This window comes from Homalodisca vitripennis, chromosome 4, assembly GCF_021130785.1.
Source record: "Homalodisca vitripennis isolate AUS2020 chromosome 4, UT_GWSS_2.1, whole genome shotgun sequence".
NCBI classification, from domain to species: Eukaryota; Metazoa; Arthropoda; class Insecta; order Hemiptera; family Cicadellidae; genus Homalodisca; species Homalodisca vitripennis.
The window spans coordinates 41424709-41445128 of record NC_060210.1 but is presented as its reverse complement, the minus strand read 5'-3'; the positions used below and the strand labels follow the sequence as shown (position 1 = coordinate 41445128).

At 29.4% G+C, this 20420-nt stretch overlaps 1 protein-coding gene across 4 annotated transcripts in view; it reads left to right on the top strand.

Annotated features, from left to right (window-relative positions):
• LOC124359196 (5-phosphohydroxy-L-lysine phospho-lyase) overlaps nucleotides 1–20420 on the top strand; it is a 177089-nt gene that overhangs the window by 145289 nt on the left and 11380 nt on the right. For all 4 annotated transcript variants that reach the window (XM_046811746.1, XM_046811747.1, XM_046811750.1 and 1 more), the window contains 4 exons: nucleotides 8104–8338; nucleotides 9616–9700; nucleotides 19236–19444; nucleotides 19532–19659. In XM_046811746.1, the coding sequence (XP_046667702.1) occupies nucleotides 8104–8338; nucleotides 9616–9700; nucleotides 19236–19444; nucleotides 19532–19659 (657 nt within the window). The remainder of the gene's footprint in view (nucleotides 1–8103; nucleotides 8339–9615; nucleotides 9701–19235; nucleotides 19445–19531; nucleotides 19660–20420) is intronic.

Sequence of the window (20420 nt, the reverse complement as noted above, 5' to 3'; positions counted from 1 at the left end):
AAATCAAACATTGAAAAAAAATTTAAACCTTTAACATTCGGGGAATTGGAAGAAATCTGCAAAAATATTAAACATTTTAGAGGAATCTTCATGAGAGATACATTACCTGAAAAAGTTAAGAAATTTGAATGTGGAATTGTGAATTTAGACTCTATTATGGGAAGTGGAACGCATTGGATTTGTTATTATAAAAATGATAAGAATGCATGTTATTTTGATTCGTATGGAAGAATTGAGGACAAACCACCTATAGAATTGATTAAATATTTGAAAAAATCAAGCGTCTACTACAATGATTCTCAGATTCAAGACTATAAAGATCCCCCAATTTGTGGTCATTTATGTGTTTTTGTTTTGAATGAACTGAGTAATGGTAAAGATTTTAAAGAAGTTGTTAACAAATTATTGCTTAATAAATATGGATTCACAAAATATTTTTGACGTATTTGGAACACAAATTATTCAAAATGTAGATAATAGTTTGAATTTTGATAGTTTGAGAAATGAGTTTGATAACAAGTTAGAAAATTTATTACAAAACCTTCCAGATTCAGATATGTTTGCTGTCGAGATTGAAGATTTTAAAGCAGAATATGATAACAAACTTGCAAATTTCATGAGTTCAAATGAAGTTGCTGATAAAATAAAAACATTGGAAAAAGAAGTTGATGATGGTGTAAAAAAATTATTTACCAATTTAATGTCTCATATCGAAAAAGCTGATGAAATTACTGAAGCGATCAAAGTTGAAAAGAATTATGTTAGTTTGGCTAATAAGAAAAGAATTGTCGGTGTTCGACCTGGTATTGACAAACATGATGTTGTTGTTAAAGAACAAATTTTGAAACCTCTAAAATTATCAGAAAACATCGATATTGTTGATTTACATGATCCGAATGTTAAAAATGCCTTAGATTTTAAAGGAAAAAGAATTAGCGGTGTTAGTAAAGGAATTAATCCATTTGATGTTGTTGTAATGATTCAATTAGAAGATCCTATTAAAATGTTTAATGAACTAAAACAAAATTATGAGAATCATAAACAGCATGTTAAAGATTTTACAACAGAAGTCTATGACAAGTTAGAAGCCAGAAATAGAAGATCAGTAGACGATGTTGGTGAATTACTTGATAAAGTAAATAAACTAGAAGAAAACTTTAATACATATAAAAATAGTGTTAATGTATTAGTTGGTGAAGTAATTAACAAAATTCTGGAAGATTTTGATACACATTTCAATGAGAAAATAAACTTTTTTGAAGATTTTGGTACACGTTTAAATGAGCAAATAACACATAATAATGAATTACTTAAAAGTATAGATGATCGATACTCTTTATATCTCGATAAAGTAAATAAACTAGAAGAAAACTTTAATAAATTTAAAGAAGATGTTAATAAAACTTTTGAAAATATTGATAACAGATTTAATGGATTAGGTGGTTACGATGACTAATTTTCCTTATATAAATGGCGCTCATATACTGTGTGAGGTGCAAAGAGAAAACTGCCACAAACGATATAAAATACTATGCAAACATTAACGGAGTTAAGAGAATTTCTGGAAAATGTGCTGAATGTAACTCAAAAAAGAGCCAATTTATAAAAACTTGATTTTGAAATTTTTTCTTAATAAATAGAGATGGCGGGACATTACAGTGCTTTCGATCTTTTTATCATGCAACACGAAAGAGATTTGAAAAAAGAACATTGGGATGATATTTCTCAAAAATATGAATTATCCGAAGATATGATGAGATTATACGTAAACAAATTGAATTGGTATAACATTGCTAAATATCAAACTTTATCATCAGAGTTCATTCAAGAAAATATACATTATCAATTAAAAGATCATATGTCTGTTCTTTGTCTCTATCAACACTTGAGTATAAAGTTTTTGGATGAAAATAAAGATACAGTTGATTGGAACAATATTATAGATAGCGGTTACTATCCTGTGCAAATTTTATTGAAATATGTGACCGAGATCGCAAAATTTAAGGAAGAGAATCCTGAATATGACGAAGTAGATCATTAAAAAATGACTCTAATCTTTTTAATTATTTTACTAAAATTTATATCTTTTCTTATAAAAACGTACATTAGATCGATGAAAAAATGATACACGATGTTTAAAATTTCTCTTATTAAATGGCGGACTACAGAAAATATGCTAGTGATATTGAAAGGGCGGAGTTTAAAAATTTCTATCCAATTAGTAAACAACATTTGAATGAACCGAATAAAAGAACTGAGTTTAATATTGATTTTGGAGATAACTTTTGCTCGTCTAACTTCCAGTTTTATATTTCTGGAACTTTAACAAAACAAGATGGTCAAGCATATCTTGGAACTGATAATGTTAGATTAATCGATAATTTTATACCGTTTTTATTTTCTAAGATTGAAGTAAGAAAACACAATAAATTGATAGAAGAAGTCGAAAACTGTGGCCAATTAAGCACAATTAAAGGAACTATTTCGTATTCAAAAAGTGATGTTATTTCTCAAACTTCTAATGGCTTTGAATCAGATTTTAAATTTGGTGTTTTTGAAGCAGCTGGAAATTTATCTCATTTTGGATTAGGATTTTTTGAAAATGTTACTATTCCGATCTATAAAGGAGGATTTTATCTAAGTTTTATAAGAGCAGAAGACGATGATGTGATTCTGAAGACTGCAACTGGAAATGTTATGCCTGTTGATGGAAAAATAACAATTACAGATTTTTTTATTAGAGTTCCAATGATTGATTATAAAACCACGAGTAAAATTAGGTTGATTGATGAAATTACAAAAAGTCAAAACATTATGTTTAATTTTCTAGATTGGCAATGTATTGAACAAAAAGGTATTTCCGGAACAACTTATTCGTTCGATATCACAAATATTTATAGAAATATCTTCAATCCCAAGTTCGTTATCATAGGTTTTCAAACAGATAGACAGAATAATCAAGAAAAAAATCCTTCAAAGTTTGATAGTTTGGATGTAAAAAATATCAGAGTAAAATTGAACGGTTCTTATTATCCAGATGAATTACAAAATTTAAACATTTCCGGAGGTCTTTTCAGAATCATGTATCAGATGTATCAAGATTTTAAGAAAGTTTACTGTAATAATAAGGAAATGTATTACAATCCTAAAGAATTTTTAGCGAATAGACCTATTTATGTCATTGATACAACAAAGAGTTTGACAAATATTTCTGGTTCAAAGAACGATATAATTATCAATATGGATTTTCAAAAAGCTGTTACAAACTCGACATGTTATGTGGTTGTGGTTTCTGAGAAATTTTTAGCCTATGATGTGATTAAGAACGATATTAGAGAAATTCAGTAAAAATCACGTTATTTTCACTATTATTCATCGGATAATTTTAAAACTTTACAGAATTGTTAAAGACATTGATATAAGTATTCATTTTTAATTTCAAAAGAATATCTTAAAAAATGGGGATGATATTAACAAAAAACTATTCCAAGGTCATCTTAAGGGTTGGACCGGAAGTTATGATTTTAAAAAATACTTTAATATTTACTGATCCTATATACCAAATTTCAGCAAAAAAGCTCCAATAGTTCTCGAGATATAAGAGTTTTAAGATAAGGGATGATTGGGGTAGTTTTTGAAAATTTTGTTATTTTCATGAAATTTTAAGTTGAACTCGCTTGTTTTTGAAGTTTCAGATTTTTCTGATAATTTTTTTTATTTTTTTATGAATATTAAGAAATAGGGGATGATTTCACCCTTATGGATAAGTTAAGTCGAAAGAGTTAAGTATTTACTATATGTGTACCAAATTTCATTAAAATCGGTTGAGTGGTTTTTGAAATATAAAATTATTAATAAACTTGTAAACTAGCACTCCTAATTGAACAACTTATATAAGTTCTCTGCTATATAGCAGAGATATAGCTTATAACTTTCGAGACTCTCCGTAGCTCAGTTGGTAAGACGCTTGCCTTCAAAGCCTGAGGTTCTGGGTTCAAATCCCAGAGCTTCAGGCGCGCTTTTTATTGAGGAAGACATGGTTGTCGTTCAGTGGCTGGGGACAAGTCTTTACACGAGTGGCCATAGTGTAATGACTATAGAACAAGCCGAGTAATGACAACTGTGGTTGGCGCGCCATTTGCTTCCTCACCTTTCCACTTCATTCCTTAATTCCTTCTCTTCCTTAATTCGTTCATTACATTCATCATTCACATCGTTCATTAATACAACATTACACTTACAAAACACCCGACACAAATTCCCTAATTGTATCTCTCCATCAACTTCTACACAGTAGTTACCAAAGAAAAATGAGACTTGGGAACAAAAAAATTCCAGAGTCTAAGACCCGAATTACAGCTCCTAGCCATTAACTTGGTTGGACAGTAGCAGTGCAGGGCCAAGTCTCTAAACAATAGACACCGTAGAAGTTGAATGTGATGTGATTCCCCATAGCGCAAACACGCACACTAACAACACTACACCAAAGACACAATCATTCATTTTGTCTTTTACAATAATTGATGATGTTCATATTATTCTCTTTCATTCCTTCTAAAACTTCAAAAATATACTCTTTCGCTGATGAAAAATCTCGATTTCTTCCGGAATAATCTTTGTAATCATAGACAAAATATCCTAAATAGTTGAATAATAAAATAAAATCATTTCTTTTTATCTCGGTAGTTGAAATATAAACATAAACATTTGCGTTGAAAAATTTATATCTCGGCAGACTTAGTTCCATAATCTCCATTTATAAAAAAATCTTTTTGTTTAAATGGAAGAGTATAATGCCAACTGTTACAAGTGTTCTAATAGAGGAGAAATTATCGATAAAAGATATTTAGTTTGTAGAGGTTGTAATTTAATTTTGTACGAAAGACCTAAACCTAAGAAATTTCGAAATAAACTAACACATTTGAATAATCTGCTTACAAAATTGCAATATGGAGACAAGAAGCAAACAAAATTTGTTACAGAATTTAGAAAACAGAATAAAAATTTTTACTTATCTCTTGGAACCATTGACAAAATTATTTTCCTTTTCAAAGAATACATTAGGTCAAATCAAATCAAATCAAATCAAAGAGAACTTTATTCATATACATCGAGTACAGAATATGTGTCAATATGTATGTAAAAATTTTATCTAGTTTAAAACATAGATAAGAAGTAAATTATGTCCCAGTGTGTCGAAAGCTTTACTTAGATCCAAGAAAATAGCAGATACTATTTTTCCAGTTTCAATTTGGTCAATTACATTCTCAAAGAAGTCAGTGATAGCTGTGGTTGTAGATTTAGAGGATAAAAATCCGTGCTGGTGTTTACTGAGCAAATTATTGTCCATGAGGTGGGTTATTAATCTTGTTAAAACGATTTTTTCAAATATCTTGGAGATGGTTGATACAAGAGATATTGGTCTAAAGTGGCCAGCTTCTGTGCTTTGTGGTTGTTTCTTAATAGGGATTATTTTGGCAATCTTGAGGTCAGCTGGAAAAATACCCTGAGCTAAGGTTTTTTTGGTTTAAATACACACGTTTATTATGAAAAGATATTACCTGTATTTTTTTATTATCTGGATGTTGAATTTGTTTATGATTTTGAACCAGAAATCCTCGATGATTTTATAGTACATTTGGAGAAATTAAACGAAGAACCTCTTGAAAAGAATGCGGTTTTACTCACATTCTCCCCGACTTCTCGAGTGATTGTTAGCAAATTTCATTTTTTCCGTCTTTAAATTTTTTCTATTTAAATGGAGTTCTTGAAGGAGTTAAATGATATTGGAGAATGTAAGTTTAAAGAGTATAAGAAGTTAAATGAATTGGAAGAAAGGAAGAAACATAGAATCTTGAATTTGGAGAAAATGAAAGATAAATTCGGGTTTACAATAATTGCCGAGTTGGAAGATTGTAAAGTACACTTGCCGAACAGATTTTTGACTGTTTTGGATGAGAAAAAGATTAAAGAATTAAACAAAAATGAAAAATTACACTTGATTGTTACTGGAAAGAAGACTATAAAAGATAAAGACTGTGTTACAATTAACTTTGTAGAATAAAGATTTTTTATTAAGATTTTTTGATTTTTTCATTAAAACAGCTTATAAATGTAGAAGCAAACATTGAACAGTAAAACAGCTAAAGATTCGGTTATTTAACATTCGTGCTTTCCTGTTAGATTTTATTAGATTTGTTTATGTTTCAATGGACAGTATTTTACATTGATTTTCTGTCTGTCCCAAAAGTGGTCTAGAACAGCCTTACTGTTTGATTTTACAGATTCGTTTATTGTCCTTTAAACAGTATTTTCCCTTGATTTTCTGTCTGTCCCAAAAGTGGTCTAGAACCGGCATATTCATATCTACTTATATATATATATACCACTAGCAGTTACCCGTGACTTCTCACGCAATTTTGTAGTTTTTGCCCGTAATTCACAAAATTACAGGCAAAACCACTCCTGGTTCAAGTGAATTATATTTCTTACGCTAATGTTGAGTTTGCCTTGTTTCCCAATCAAGAAAATATCTATTACAGATCAGAGAAGCCTACTTCTGTCAAAAGTGAATTAAGATGGGTTTTATACCAGTCTTTAAATTTATAGTAAAAGTTAAAAGTGTATTAACAATGACACTACTGTATGCTTTTGTTTCTTTATAAAATGAAAAATATTGTTAATATTTTAAGACATTTAGAGCTGGAATTGGTACATTAGTGCAAATAAGTACAGTCCAGCGAACTTTTATATAGTATAGTTCTTGCTGATTGTTTCTAAGGGAGTCTTCGGAGTCAAATTCTGACAATCTTATGTTATGGACATTTTCTAATGCAGACGATTACAAAGATAAGGTGTGACAAATAATCATTATTCCTTATATAATGTATTCTCTTAATGTAAACAATTGAAAATAATAAACAATGTGTACACAGAACAGTTGATTATGTTAGAAATGCTCTTTTAACTAATATTTCATAACTTTAGAGACCAAGATGGGATTTTTCTCTACTTTAAAGACCAGTGGGACATGGTCCAGTGGGATTTTCGAAATATAAATAGTCATACATTCACCCTTGGGACATAAGAATGTCCTTGTAACATCTAAGTACATTTTGTTGAATAGTTTACACGTGAAAGGTTTACAAAAAAAAAACAAACAAAAAGGCACTTTCACATTTATTATATTATGATAAGATAAATAACATTCCAGTATTTAAATGTCTATCTGACCCATGAAATAAAGCTTAAATACTCTTAAATTGTGTTCCTCCTTTTGCAATATTGCAACATCTTTATCATCAATATAAGTATTTATCTTATCATGAGGATTATTAAGATAGCCTTCATTGACAGTAAAGCACAATCAAATCTTTCTTATTTTGTAACACATAATTTCAGCTCAAAATATTATATGTTAAGCTTCATTAGTAAACTTATACATAAAATCTAATCAAGCCGATTAATGCTTAGATATATTGTTTACTATTACACTATTATACACCTACCCTCCATAAAATAAGTACATTGAGGGGTTACGTTTTGACGTGAGTACCAAACTATATAACATACTGTGTTTTCTGATATAACATTTCATTAATTATACTGCACATATAATACAATACTCACTCTTTCTTGTAGACAATAATGCCTGAGCAAATATTTCCAGTTGAAACAAACAGAAATTCCTCACAAAAATAATCATCAAGGTGAGTAGCTAACCTGAGAGTACACATATGCATATGCAACATTAAACACTTATGTTTAATGCTGCATACATGTCCCATTTGTTGGAATCAAGAAATTCAAATACAGTTATCTAAAAATTGAGTATTTCCATTCCAAATTATCTCATATTTCTGTTTATTTACATATTGTCATTGTACGCACACATGTCGAAGACGGGTGTGAAGGAAAGAAGCTCCCAAAACTCGACATCATCACCCGGATGTGTTGAAAGCAGCTGTGGAGCAGATGGGAGTTCTCAATACCAACAACAGGTTCCTCTATGACAACTTAGTGTTGTGTGCCCAAATTCCTTAGCTCTAGCCTCTTCTAGACCCTGCAATGTTTGTCACTAATGAGACACTGTTATCTGTCTAGTTGGACATTGTCACCCGGATGTGGTGAAAGCAGCTGTGGAGCAGATGGGAGTTCTCAATACCAACAACAGGTTCCTCCATGACAACTTGGTACTGTGTGCTCAAAAACTCACCAGCCTCTTTCCAGATCCTCTCAATGTTTGCTTCCTCGTTAACTCTGGCTCAGAAGCCAATGATCTCGCCTTGAGACTTGCCCGCGCTCACTCCAAACACAACGATGTCGTTACACTTGACCAGTGAGTATTACTTTGTCATAAGAGTGCTGTTAGGTTTTACTTTATTGTTATTTGTTGTAATATTGATGGTAAAGATTTCGGCCAAATATCAAATTAATTATCTATTTGGATAAAATAGAGCTTACATGTTGTTTATGCTCACTTTACCTATGCTCAGATTATAAAGAAGTAGAACATAACATTGTAACAACATATTTCTTATCTTCTGAAATGTTATACATTACTTGTAGTTGTTTGTTATATAATTATGATATTTGTTGATAAACAAAAATATTTTTCACTATACATTATAAATTAACAATATGAGTTGGGTATTAATACGGTTTTAAAACTCAACTGGAAGTAGTGCATGGTTTTTGTAAGATTTAGTTCATAGTTTATTATATTAAATAATAATTTTGCTGATGTAAAAATTAGTAATGTGTTTATAAACTATATCCATATTTTTTATATAATTTTTGTATATTATACAAGTATTTGTATGTGAAGAATATTTTATACAATATTTAACAGCTACATTTGTGAACAATAATTGTTATTAACATGTAGTGTAACATTTTGGAGTAAAATTTTATTATCTGTTCCCCAAACTTAAACCTTTAATATAAGTTACCTTTATGTGAATTTACAATATTTTTTTAGTTCGATAGATAAGGCATTAATGAACACAACTTCTAGAGTTTTGATCTGTTACTTAAAAGGTAGCGATGATAGATAAGCCTTGCTTTTTGTTTGTTGCAACCAATGTGAGACAGCACATTTAGTTCTGCCGCAGCCCACACTGATGTTTAACGGCATGTGTTGTCTAATAGTAAACTCTTTTAATACAGAAATAATTTCTAATTATGATAATCATAATCAATCATAAAAACTGTTTTTCTTAGTTTACATTTCTAATTCAATACTTAGCGTAGAAAACAGTTTTTAGGACAGATAATAGAATTTTAACACATTTTGTTTCAAAAATGAATGTAACAAGAATATTATTTAAAAATTTGCCAATTTAAGATTACATATCTACTGTAAAATCTAGAATGATGATTTGTAATATAATAACATTTTAGAGGCAATTAAAATGTATTTAAATTTAATCAGTATAATATTGTAAATTCAATAGACTGAAAGAAAGCAGATGTACGTAGTAAATTCTCAAAGAAACTAATAATATTCATTTACATAATTTTTTTATCATGCTTTATGTGAATTAATGTAATTTCTTTGTCAATGAAGATGAACAATTATGACACAAAGCAGTAATCATGTATTGTTTGTTCCAGTGCTTACCATGGTCACCTCTCCTCACTGATAGATATCTCACCTTACAAGACCCATGGGAATGAGCATCCTGACTGGGTTCATGTTGTAAGTTTCAAAAGAAATAACTAAATATGCACTGATAATCATTCCACAACTTAGAATTAGTCCATTACCATATTAAAGATGTGAAAACATATCTCAAAACCCACTTAATTCCCAAAGTGATCTAAAATGGTAATGTCTCAAGGGTCCTCTGGGTTTGTTTTGTATTACAAACGTACAAGCTCTGTACTTGATCCCTCTAATGCATTATACCTGTTCCGGTGTATGTCATATCGGTGCATTGCATACACAGAACAACAAACATGCTCTGAGGATGTCAGCTTTTGTTTTTAGCTTAGAAGTTGACAATTTATATCATATAAATTATCTATAAATGACTAAATATATTTCCTTTTATTTCTAATGGTTTTAAAAATAAGTCATATGTAAGGTAATATACCTATTAACTTGATGCTTACATAATAAGCCTTTAACATGTTTGAAATACTTGAATACTCTAAAAAGATATATAACCCAAACATTTTACAAACCATAGAAAATTGCATATGAGGTGTACTATAGCATATGTATATATATTATTTTTAGTAAACTTCTGTACAAATAAAATGTTTTTTTTTTTAATTGGCACTATATTTCGGTAAAAAACCGTCTTCAGGTGCATAAATTCTATAAAATATAAAAGAAAACAGTACAAACAAAAGTAAATAAACAGTGAATAAATAATATTAAATACAGATAACATGAACTAAATAATTATTCCATATGTTGATTTCAAATTTAGATGTTTTTGGTTATGTTTTTGGTTATCTAATGTTGAGTCCATGTGGAATTTTGCTCTTTAAAACCAATTGGTGTGTGCTTGTTATATTGTTCTGAGGTAAATTGGGTTTGAATTTTTATGTACTTGCCAAATAGGTTTGACTGAATATGTATTTTCAAAAGTTTCATTGATATAGACCATGAGTGATGACAGTTTTCTTGGTGTTTATAATCAAATCGGTGTCCTGTCATTCTTGTCCTCAAGGTATTTGTTGTTGAGCCAATATAATCTGCTGGACATTTTTTACATTGAATTTGGTAAATCACATTTTTAGATTCACAGGACAAGTTGCCAATGATAGGATACGCCTTGCTTGTTTTGCTACTAGTGAATTTTGAGAATTTGGTAAAATTTTAAAAATAAAACATCTTGGTTTATTACATGGATGTGATCCTTTTTGTTTTTGTATTGCTTTTTCATTGGTAATTTAGGTTTGACCAATACATCTTTAAGAATAGTAGGTCTTTTAAAGATTACTCTAGGGGTTGTTTTAAAAATATCATTAGTTGAACTAGAATTTTGTAAGGTATTAAATGCTATTTTAAGAATATTATTAATTTTGTGATGCCCTGGATGATATTGAACTATTTTGGATCACTGTTTCAAATTTATAATATAGTGTTTTCTTCTTTACATTAAGTTTATATCTTTGAGTAATTTTCTTGGATAACCTCTTCTCAAGAATGTATTCATTATATCGTCAATGTATTTTTCCAAGTCAGTTGTGTTACTACATAATTTTTGAGCTCTGCAAGCTAAACTTTTTGGTATATTTCTCTTGATATGAACTGGATGACAGCTGTTATAGTTTAAATATTCCATATTATTCATTTGTTTTACGTTTATTTTGCTTTTAAAATGTCCATTTTCAATAAATACTTCCATATCTAAAAATTTGACTGATGTTGAAGACGTTTCAAATGTGAATTTTAATTTGCTAAAATGGTTTAAATGTTCTAAAAATTTTGTAAAATTATGCTTCTCATGTGTCCAAATAAAAAAAAATTTCATCAATAAAACGTTTCCAAAATATAGGCTTGTAGTTTTGACTGTTGAGAAAATCTGTTTCTAGTTTTCCCATGAAAAGATTGGCATATGATGGAGCCATACGAGTTCCCATGGCTGTGACTTTTTGTTGTAAATAAAATGTATCTTGAAAACGGAAGCAATTCATTGTAAGCACAAAATGGATTAATTTTGTAACAAATTAACTAGGTTTTGTGTCAACTTGTATTTGATTGTATGTTACAGCTTCAATTCCTTCATCATGTTCTATATTTGTGTATAAAGAAGTGAAATCAACAGTGACTGATATTGCACCGTTAGGAAGAGATTGGGGTACATTTTTAAGTTTATCTAAAAAGTCATTTGAATTTTTTATGAATGATGGTAGATTTTGGACAAAGTCATGTAGTTGGTGATCCACATATGCAGAAATCCTTTCTGTAGGTGATGAACAAGAAGATACTATTGGACGTCCTGATGGTGGCATAATTTTCTTGTGCAATGTGGGAAGAGTGTAAAAGACTGGTGTACTTTGGATGTTGTGGTATCATTAAAGCTATTGAACTTTTGGATAGATTTTAATTTTCACCATTTTCATTTTAATATTTTGAAACGTTGGAATAGAACTGTTCTGTTAAGTTTTTGTCCAGTTTTTTACATGTATCTTCATCACCTACTTAATTGTATGTTTATTTCTGACACATAATCAATCAACTGTATTCATTATTACCGTAGTATTTTCTTTATCTGCGGGAACAATGATTATTTTTTTGTTTTTTCGTAAAGATTTTATGGCTGTTATTTGTTTGTCATCAATATTAGTGGTTTTCGGAAGAAATTCAGGAAAATTAGGGTCAGCTATATTAGATATGACAATATTGAGAAATTGTTCAAGAGCATGATTGGAACTTAGTTTGGGTGCTTCCCAACTAGATTTAGATTTAAACTTAATTAGTGACTCATCAATTCTGTTTTCAGTGCAGAGTAATTTGGTAGGATTGTTTGAAAAATAGTGTTTTATCCTAACTTTATTAGCAAATTCCAATGTATCCGAAACTAGTTTCATATGATCGAATATTGGTGTGGGTGCAAAATTAAGTCCTTTAGATATCACATCGACTTCATCATTATTCAAGACATATTTTGATAAATTCACAAAATTTAGTTTACTTTCGCTTTGGTTTGAAAGCATATCAAGGGAAGGAATAATGTTAGATTGTTCTTCAGTGTTTTTACACATTTTAATTATTTCACATTTACCTTATTCTTCGCAATTAATATCTGGATTAACATCCTTTTTTTGCATAATCAATCTGAAGCTTTTTAATTTTATTAAGATGTTCACTGGCTTTAATAGACATGAAACGTGTTGCTTCTAGGGTAATTTTATTTATTAAGTTTATTTGATTTGGAAAACTTGATGTAAAACGTTTTGTAATCTTCATTAATTTTTTACTGTGTATGGTTGCCTTAATTTTGTACATTTCATATACTGTTGATGTCAAAGACATGTTAGTGCTTCTTGCAATTTTATTTATTGAATCATGTATGTACTTTGGTATTCCTGATAAAGGAAATTTTACTGTGAGGCCGTTGGGGACACCTAGACTTAAACAAGCACCTAAATATAGAAAATGTAAATAACACTTTGCTAGTTTTGCTGTGTGATATTGGAACTGATTCAATAAGAAATTTTTTAATTCTTCATTGTTCGATGTCATGCTGGTCACGTGAAATACTTTTTGGTTTCGAGTTTAAAGTCAAACTATTTCAATATTATAACTTTAAACAACATACCTATAAATTGAAATGCAATTTGAAATACAAATTAAGAAAGCACAGAAAAAGAGTCTGTAACAGTAATATTAACAGAAATATATGAAACACACAAAAGGCAACATTGAAATGAACAAAACAAGACGTTAAAAAGGTGTATAAAAGTGTCAATAGACTTACTTGCTTTTACTTTGAGAGTTGATGCCTAGAGGCTTTATTATTATTTTTAGTAAATTACCGTACAAATATTTTTTTTTTTTAATTGGCACTATATTTCGGTAAAAACCATCTTCAGGTGCATAAATTGTATAAAATATAAAAGAAAACAGTACAGACAAAAGTAAATAAACAGTGAATAAATATTGTTTATCAAAATTTGAGAGACTATTATCTACTCATGTGATTCAACACATTTAAAATAAATTGGAAAATTGCTTCAGCCTAAAAGGAATTTACCATTTACACCCAAATCTCAATAAAAAACTAATCTGACTCATTTAAAATGTTGAAATCACACATCCATTAATTTTAAAATCAAGGTAACCAGATGAATAGAACCTAAGGTGATTCTTTTTTCCATCTTATATACATTTTAAGTTGTATATAAACATTTACAAATATTCTTCATACAGCATTTGCTAAAATTCTTTTTTGGTTATGTTTTGAATTCTTGGTTTGGGTTCTGTTTCTATGTTTTATTAAATCGTTGTGTTTCTGATGAAGGGTTCTGAGAACTCAAAAATTAAAACATGATCACTGGATTTTCAGTTATTCTTATTTTTTTTAACTACTTGGAAGAGCATATACAGGTATATTTTTTATAAGTTATAAAATGTTATTTATTATTTATTATATTCATACAGATAATATGATAGCAATTTTTTTCCACTTTACTTTATTACTTTTTAATCAACCTTGTACTTTTTCATATCAATAACATCATTATTTTACAAGAAGTAATAGGAAATCATATGTTGTGCTTTGTACTGTTGTAACTTATTCATACTACTCAGATCTCATCCCTACATTAAAGTGTCATTTTCCAGATACAGTACGAGTGAAGGCAACACTGGATAATCTTAGGAAATAAGATTGTGATAGGAACACATTTTACATAAAAAATTAATATTCATATAACATTTATATACTTTTTATTCTGCAGGGATTATTATTACAACACAGTTTTTTTTATTTCTCTCAATGTAGATCTATTTACATCCAAGTTTGCAAAATGTCTGGCAGATCATGGACAACTGCCAACTTACATAAGTATTTGATTGAATTACAATATACTTTACTTCTGTGTAAATCTGTTGAGATTGTCCTTGATCTGCCAGATGTTTTGCAAAAACATACTGACATCTATATGTAGGACAATAAAAAACTGGGTATTGTGGCAATAAACCCTGCAGAACATAATTTTTAAATAAAATGTATTTATAATGCAATCTAATATCCTAATACTGTCCAATGTTGTCTTCACTCAAACAGTAAATGGAAAATGACACTTTAATGTAGAGAAGATATCCTAATAATATGAATAAGGTCAATGTATAATTTCATACCCTTTTTATAATCTTGTAATTGTTATGAAAAAACTAGAACTTAAAACTAATAAAGTTAAGTGCAATAAGAAATTTGTATCTATTTTGTCAACATTCATCTTTCAAAAACCTATGGAATCTTATTTAGGTATCACAATTAAATGGACAAGAGTTTTGTAATATATTGGCCACTAGCTTTTTCCCGCGGCTTCGCCCGCATAGTACCTACCTATATGGAACAAAGAAAGGGGGCATAAATGTTTTGTATATAATTAAAAAGTCAGTTAAAAAGTTTAAATGAATTTAATATTTTTTAAATCCTTGTTAAACATATTTTTAGCTAGTTGTCAAATGCCTACTTATATTAACAATGGTAACAGCAACAAAAGAAATACTTAGAGGAAAGGCGTCTGCAAAATGGATTGCTAAAGAAAGGTCCTTAAAACTTAATTACAACATAAATTACAATTTTAATAATATTGAAAGGAAAATACTGTAATTGGATTTACGCTCGTTATATTTTATATATTAAACCTGACATTTTGAGCACTTATCACAGGTGGTCACAGACAAACTGAGGTATTGGTCGTGTTTTAAATCGCTTATATAAGTTTAGTTTCATACTTAATTAAAGCAAAATTTTATATTTTAAATATTATTTTTTACATTTATCATAATATTTTAGAAATCATCTTTAATAAGTATCATTTGTATCCTAAACTACTCGGTTCGGAATGTTTAAAAATAACTCAAGATATAACACTAAATCTGTAAGAATTTAAGGTGAAACATATTATAATATTAACACTTTTAAGTTTTTATATAATGTATCTTCTTATAAATTAACAATATAAAATAATATTTTCATTACTAAATCACAGCTTGACAGTTACGATATTGGAATACTTAGTTACAAACAGGAACTGAATCAGTTTCAGGGAATGGCACACAATCAGTCTTTTCAATTTATAAATCACAGTAAAAAAAACAGGTTCCTTTATTCTATAAATTTATAACAAAAAAATTTGGTACATTCAGCTGAAAAAAAACAATTCCAACAAAGAGCGTATATTATTTATTAGAATACTGAAACTAATAAATAATCATCACGTGATTAATGGACTGCCCCTAATAATAGTTTTGAGCCAATGTCATGTCTTTAACCATAGTCTATCGAGTTTAAATCCATCAGAGGTTTCCTGACTTCGAGTTTTTTTTTTTAGAAAGAGATTGTCTTGAGCTTTGCGACAAATCTGATTTTCTTTTCTTTGGCATATTTAAAGTAGAACTTGTGTACCTATTAATAATATTCATAACATTTTAATTCACATTTATAAAATGTATCAAAACAAAAATTTAGTTTTTGTTCATATTTTTGTGTATAAGCTCTGCTTTCATACTGGCAGAGATTAACTCAATAAAAAAATCACTAAAAAATGAAATTATCATTTACACAGATATTTTCCTTAAATCAAGTTTTTTCTACTTTTTGGGTCCAAAGAAAAAGTCTGAGCGGGAAAGTAATTCCAGCAAGTTTTTCTTCTAACCAAGGTGCACACTTTTTACTGCGTTTTTCGATAATAATTATAAAAATATACTTACAGAAAGGCGTGAAAACATCCATTCAGACCACAGATAATGAAAATACCGAGTAGTGATACTAGACTCGATGTATTTTCAGATTTTTCACTTCTTTAACTCAACTTTAAAAGTTTTGTGACAAAACAAACGCAAAGATTTGGCATAATAAGTCGCCCACCATTATCTTTTTATTTTCATTAGCAATGTAAACAGATGTTTCAGAAAGTTTTTCGAATTATGGCTGTCAACAGCTGTTTAGTGCCAGTTTAATTTGAATTATGAAATGTCATTACATTTCGTTCTCATCATAACATTCTAATGTAAACAAACTAATTTTTCAATTTGAATTCGACTTTATTTGGTGAAATCGATGTGTTTTGGGTGGTAAAAAGCACTCTAAATGTTAATTCAGACCAGAGGCTATACCTGTTCCAAATTTCAGCACAATCCGTATAGCAGTTTCAGCGTGATTCGAGGACAAACCTCCAAACATCCAAATATGCAAACATTTAAACTTTCGCATTTATAATATTATATTAGTGGGATAATTTTCCAAAACTTGTAAAAACCTCAATTATGTTACCCTCTCATAACCGAGAAATATTTTTTATTTTGGGTTTTACATTTGATTTTAGACAGTAAATTAGATATTTATGTGGCAATGAAGAATAGACAAACTCACACATTTAATCATTCCTTCCAATAAATCGATCCTTCTTTGATAAACAATTTTTTTATAACTTGATGAATCCAAGCATAGTAGTATACTTGAAAACTGCTATAGTATAAGATGATGTCATTAGAATATCTTGTAAATAAAAAAAACAGTAGCAGTCGTGGGACTGCCGATAGAAGTGAAAACGGAACTATTAAGTTGAGAGTAATTAAAACTATATGCAAAAATTATATGAAATTTTTTATGTTTTATTTATTAGTTACATATGATGGGTTAAACAAATCATGAACAAAATATAAATACAAAGTGGTTGAAAAAATAATTAATATACAATTATCTTAATAAAAACAATAAATGAACATATTTCATAAAATCTAAAATTATTATAACATTTTTTTAATTTTCCAATTTTAAAATCCACGAAAAAATATTATCAAATAACTAGAAATCTATTTTACCACGCTAGTAAGATAAATCTTATACCGTAATAATACTCATTTCATGATGAAGAGGTTAAATATTAATAAACATAGAATACAAGTGAGTAAACAACAGTGAGTTGAACACCGTTGTAAATAATACAGTTATTGCTACGGATAAAGTATATAATTGCAATAACAATTAAACCCACAATATTTTTAAAACTAATAAATTAGTTAAATTAACTTGGTTCTTTCGTAAAGGTATTTTTATTGCACAATAAACTAATTTATTGAGTTAATACGGTATCAGTGAGCCAATGCGCCAACTACAGTTCCGGCAGAAACGTTCACTCATCACTTCATACGCTACTACAGGCTAAACTAAACTTCCAATAAAAAAAATGATAAATTACAAAAAAAAAATTCATCTTTTTTCACACAACTTTCTCGCTGACAAATTTTGTCTGACCAAAAAATAAAAAAAAATCCTCGCTTACTACTTTTTTCTTGTCATTGTAAACGCTATGTAAAATGTAAACAATAATCAAAATTATTTCAAAATTTTTTTAATATTTAAAAATGTAACCAATAGATTGCCAATATTAAGAGCTTTAATTTGACGCATCTTACAGAATTGTACGACATTGGCTTCACTTTTAAATCGCGAGAGGAAGCCGTAAAGGTCACTGATTTTCGCAGTCTGTTTTTCATACTCCGCCGGGACAGTTTTAACACAGCGAGACTGACTTTTTCATGCAGGTTAGTAGTCCGCGGCCAAGTCTACGGTTAAAAAACACAGCGAGACTGACTTTTTCGTGCAGGTTAGTATCATTAGCATGTCGGTGACGCGAACCGAGGATTTTACCCTCTACCAAAACGCTCAACGCGCCTAAAGAAGTTTTCACTTCAAAAACATTTTAAGTATATTTTGTGCACTTATATTAGTAAAAAAATATAACAATATATTTATGTATTTTTTTAAATTAAATTTTTACATTGTGTTCGGACCTAAACAAATAAGCTCTGACTTAATAAAATTGTCTAGTCAGACAAATAGAATGAAATAAAATTTTTCTCTGTAAATTATGAGAAAGACACTAATTATTTTCATAATGTCACAAACCAAGAACTCTTTTGGCTACTCTAATAAATTGATGGCAGCAAAGTCATTTGGATGGCGGAAAGGGCAAATATTTGTGTCAAATATATTTACATCAGATGAATGGCCTGTAATGAAAAGTGAAGCCAGAAGAATACAAGGGAGGAAAAACTGATAATCTCTCAACCAGCATCTGAAAGCTTTCCTAAACCTGTGTGTATAATAAAGGTTTTTCACTGGTGTTTATAATTGCTGTAACCTGCTGGATATGGAAGGTATAAGGCACGCCTATCACATTACATTATCTTATTCTGCACCATTTTCCATAGTTACACAATAATTCTAAAACGGTGAAGTGTATAGAAGCCTCAGCCTCTTCACGCCATCCAATAACAATTAATTGCATGCTAAACATTGTTTACCCAATACTACGGCAAAATTCACAAGAATTAATTTGAAATGTCCACCGGATTTTATGGCATGACAAATTATTTTAAAATACAGTTTTACAGCAGTATCTGTTAGTTAGTAGTATGTTTTTAATGATGTCATTTGACTCTATTCATTGTATATCAATGTACTTGTATGAATACAGAATGATGTGATTGATTGATTGATAGTTGATAACAAGATCCATGCCCTTGTCCTGAACAGGTACCATGCCCTGATGTGTACAGGGGCAAGTACAGAGAAGGGGATTACCCTGGCGAGTGTATGGGGAAGAAATATGCCGAGGATGTAAAACATGTGATCAAGAAGGTGAGGGACAGTGGGCGAACAGTGAGTGCATTCTTTGCTGAGAGTCTACAGAGCTGTGGTGGCCAGATCATCCCCCCAGCCAATTACTTCAAGCATGTTGTCAGGTACTGTGTCTCCCCTCTCACCATAGTCTGTGTAGTATAACAGCCAAGAGCATACTTGTATTTATGACCTGACTGATGGATTCTCAGGCACGTACACGAGGCTGGAGCTTTGTTCATCGCAGACGAGGTGCAGGTCGGATTCGGACGTGTTGGCAAGCACTGGTGGGCCTTTCAGTTGCAGGGTGAAGACATCATCCCCGACATTGTTACTGTTGGTGAGTTTCCTCTACTAATATACTACTTTTACAAGACAAGACAATAGAATTTATTTGTATCATAATCATAATGTACAAGAGGGTGAATTTAGGGCCATAAGGCCCTGTCTTACAATTGATCCTCCCAATTACGTTTTTGAAAATTGAATAAAACACAGTGTTATAGTACTATTTTATTTTTGGTTGTTTATCGTACTCAAAAGTATTATTGGATCATGGTATTTATGTAAAACTAAACAAATTAATATTATTAAAAACAAAATTTGTATTCTTTTTGTCTTACTTTAACACTGAAACTGGCACTTATTTTCACTTCTTGTGGGTGGAACAATTCTTAATATTGAATAAAAATATTTCATAAATTTACCTTTATAAAAATATTAATAGAAGATATATTATGTTAAATATCATTATTTTTACACATTATTTTGGCAAAAAGAATATGTAAATGTATTTTGATTATGAACAAATTTGTAAAGAGACATTTTTAAAGAGGGACTGTACTTCAGAAATATATTTACCCTGTAGAAAATAAAAAATCTGATTTTGTATATTACTTTACAACTCTTAAATAATTTGTAATAAATAGAACATAACTAATAAGACACATGATATTGGAGATCTATGATAGTTAATTTTAAGTAACTGTCTTTGTCAAAAAGAAACACAAATAATATTATGTATAATTTTTCGAATAATGAAATAAAATTTTTGTTTATGACAGACTATTATGTTTAGTTTATAAAACAATAATGTTTTTA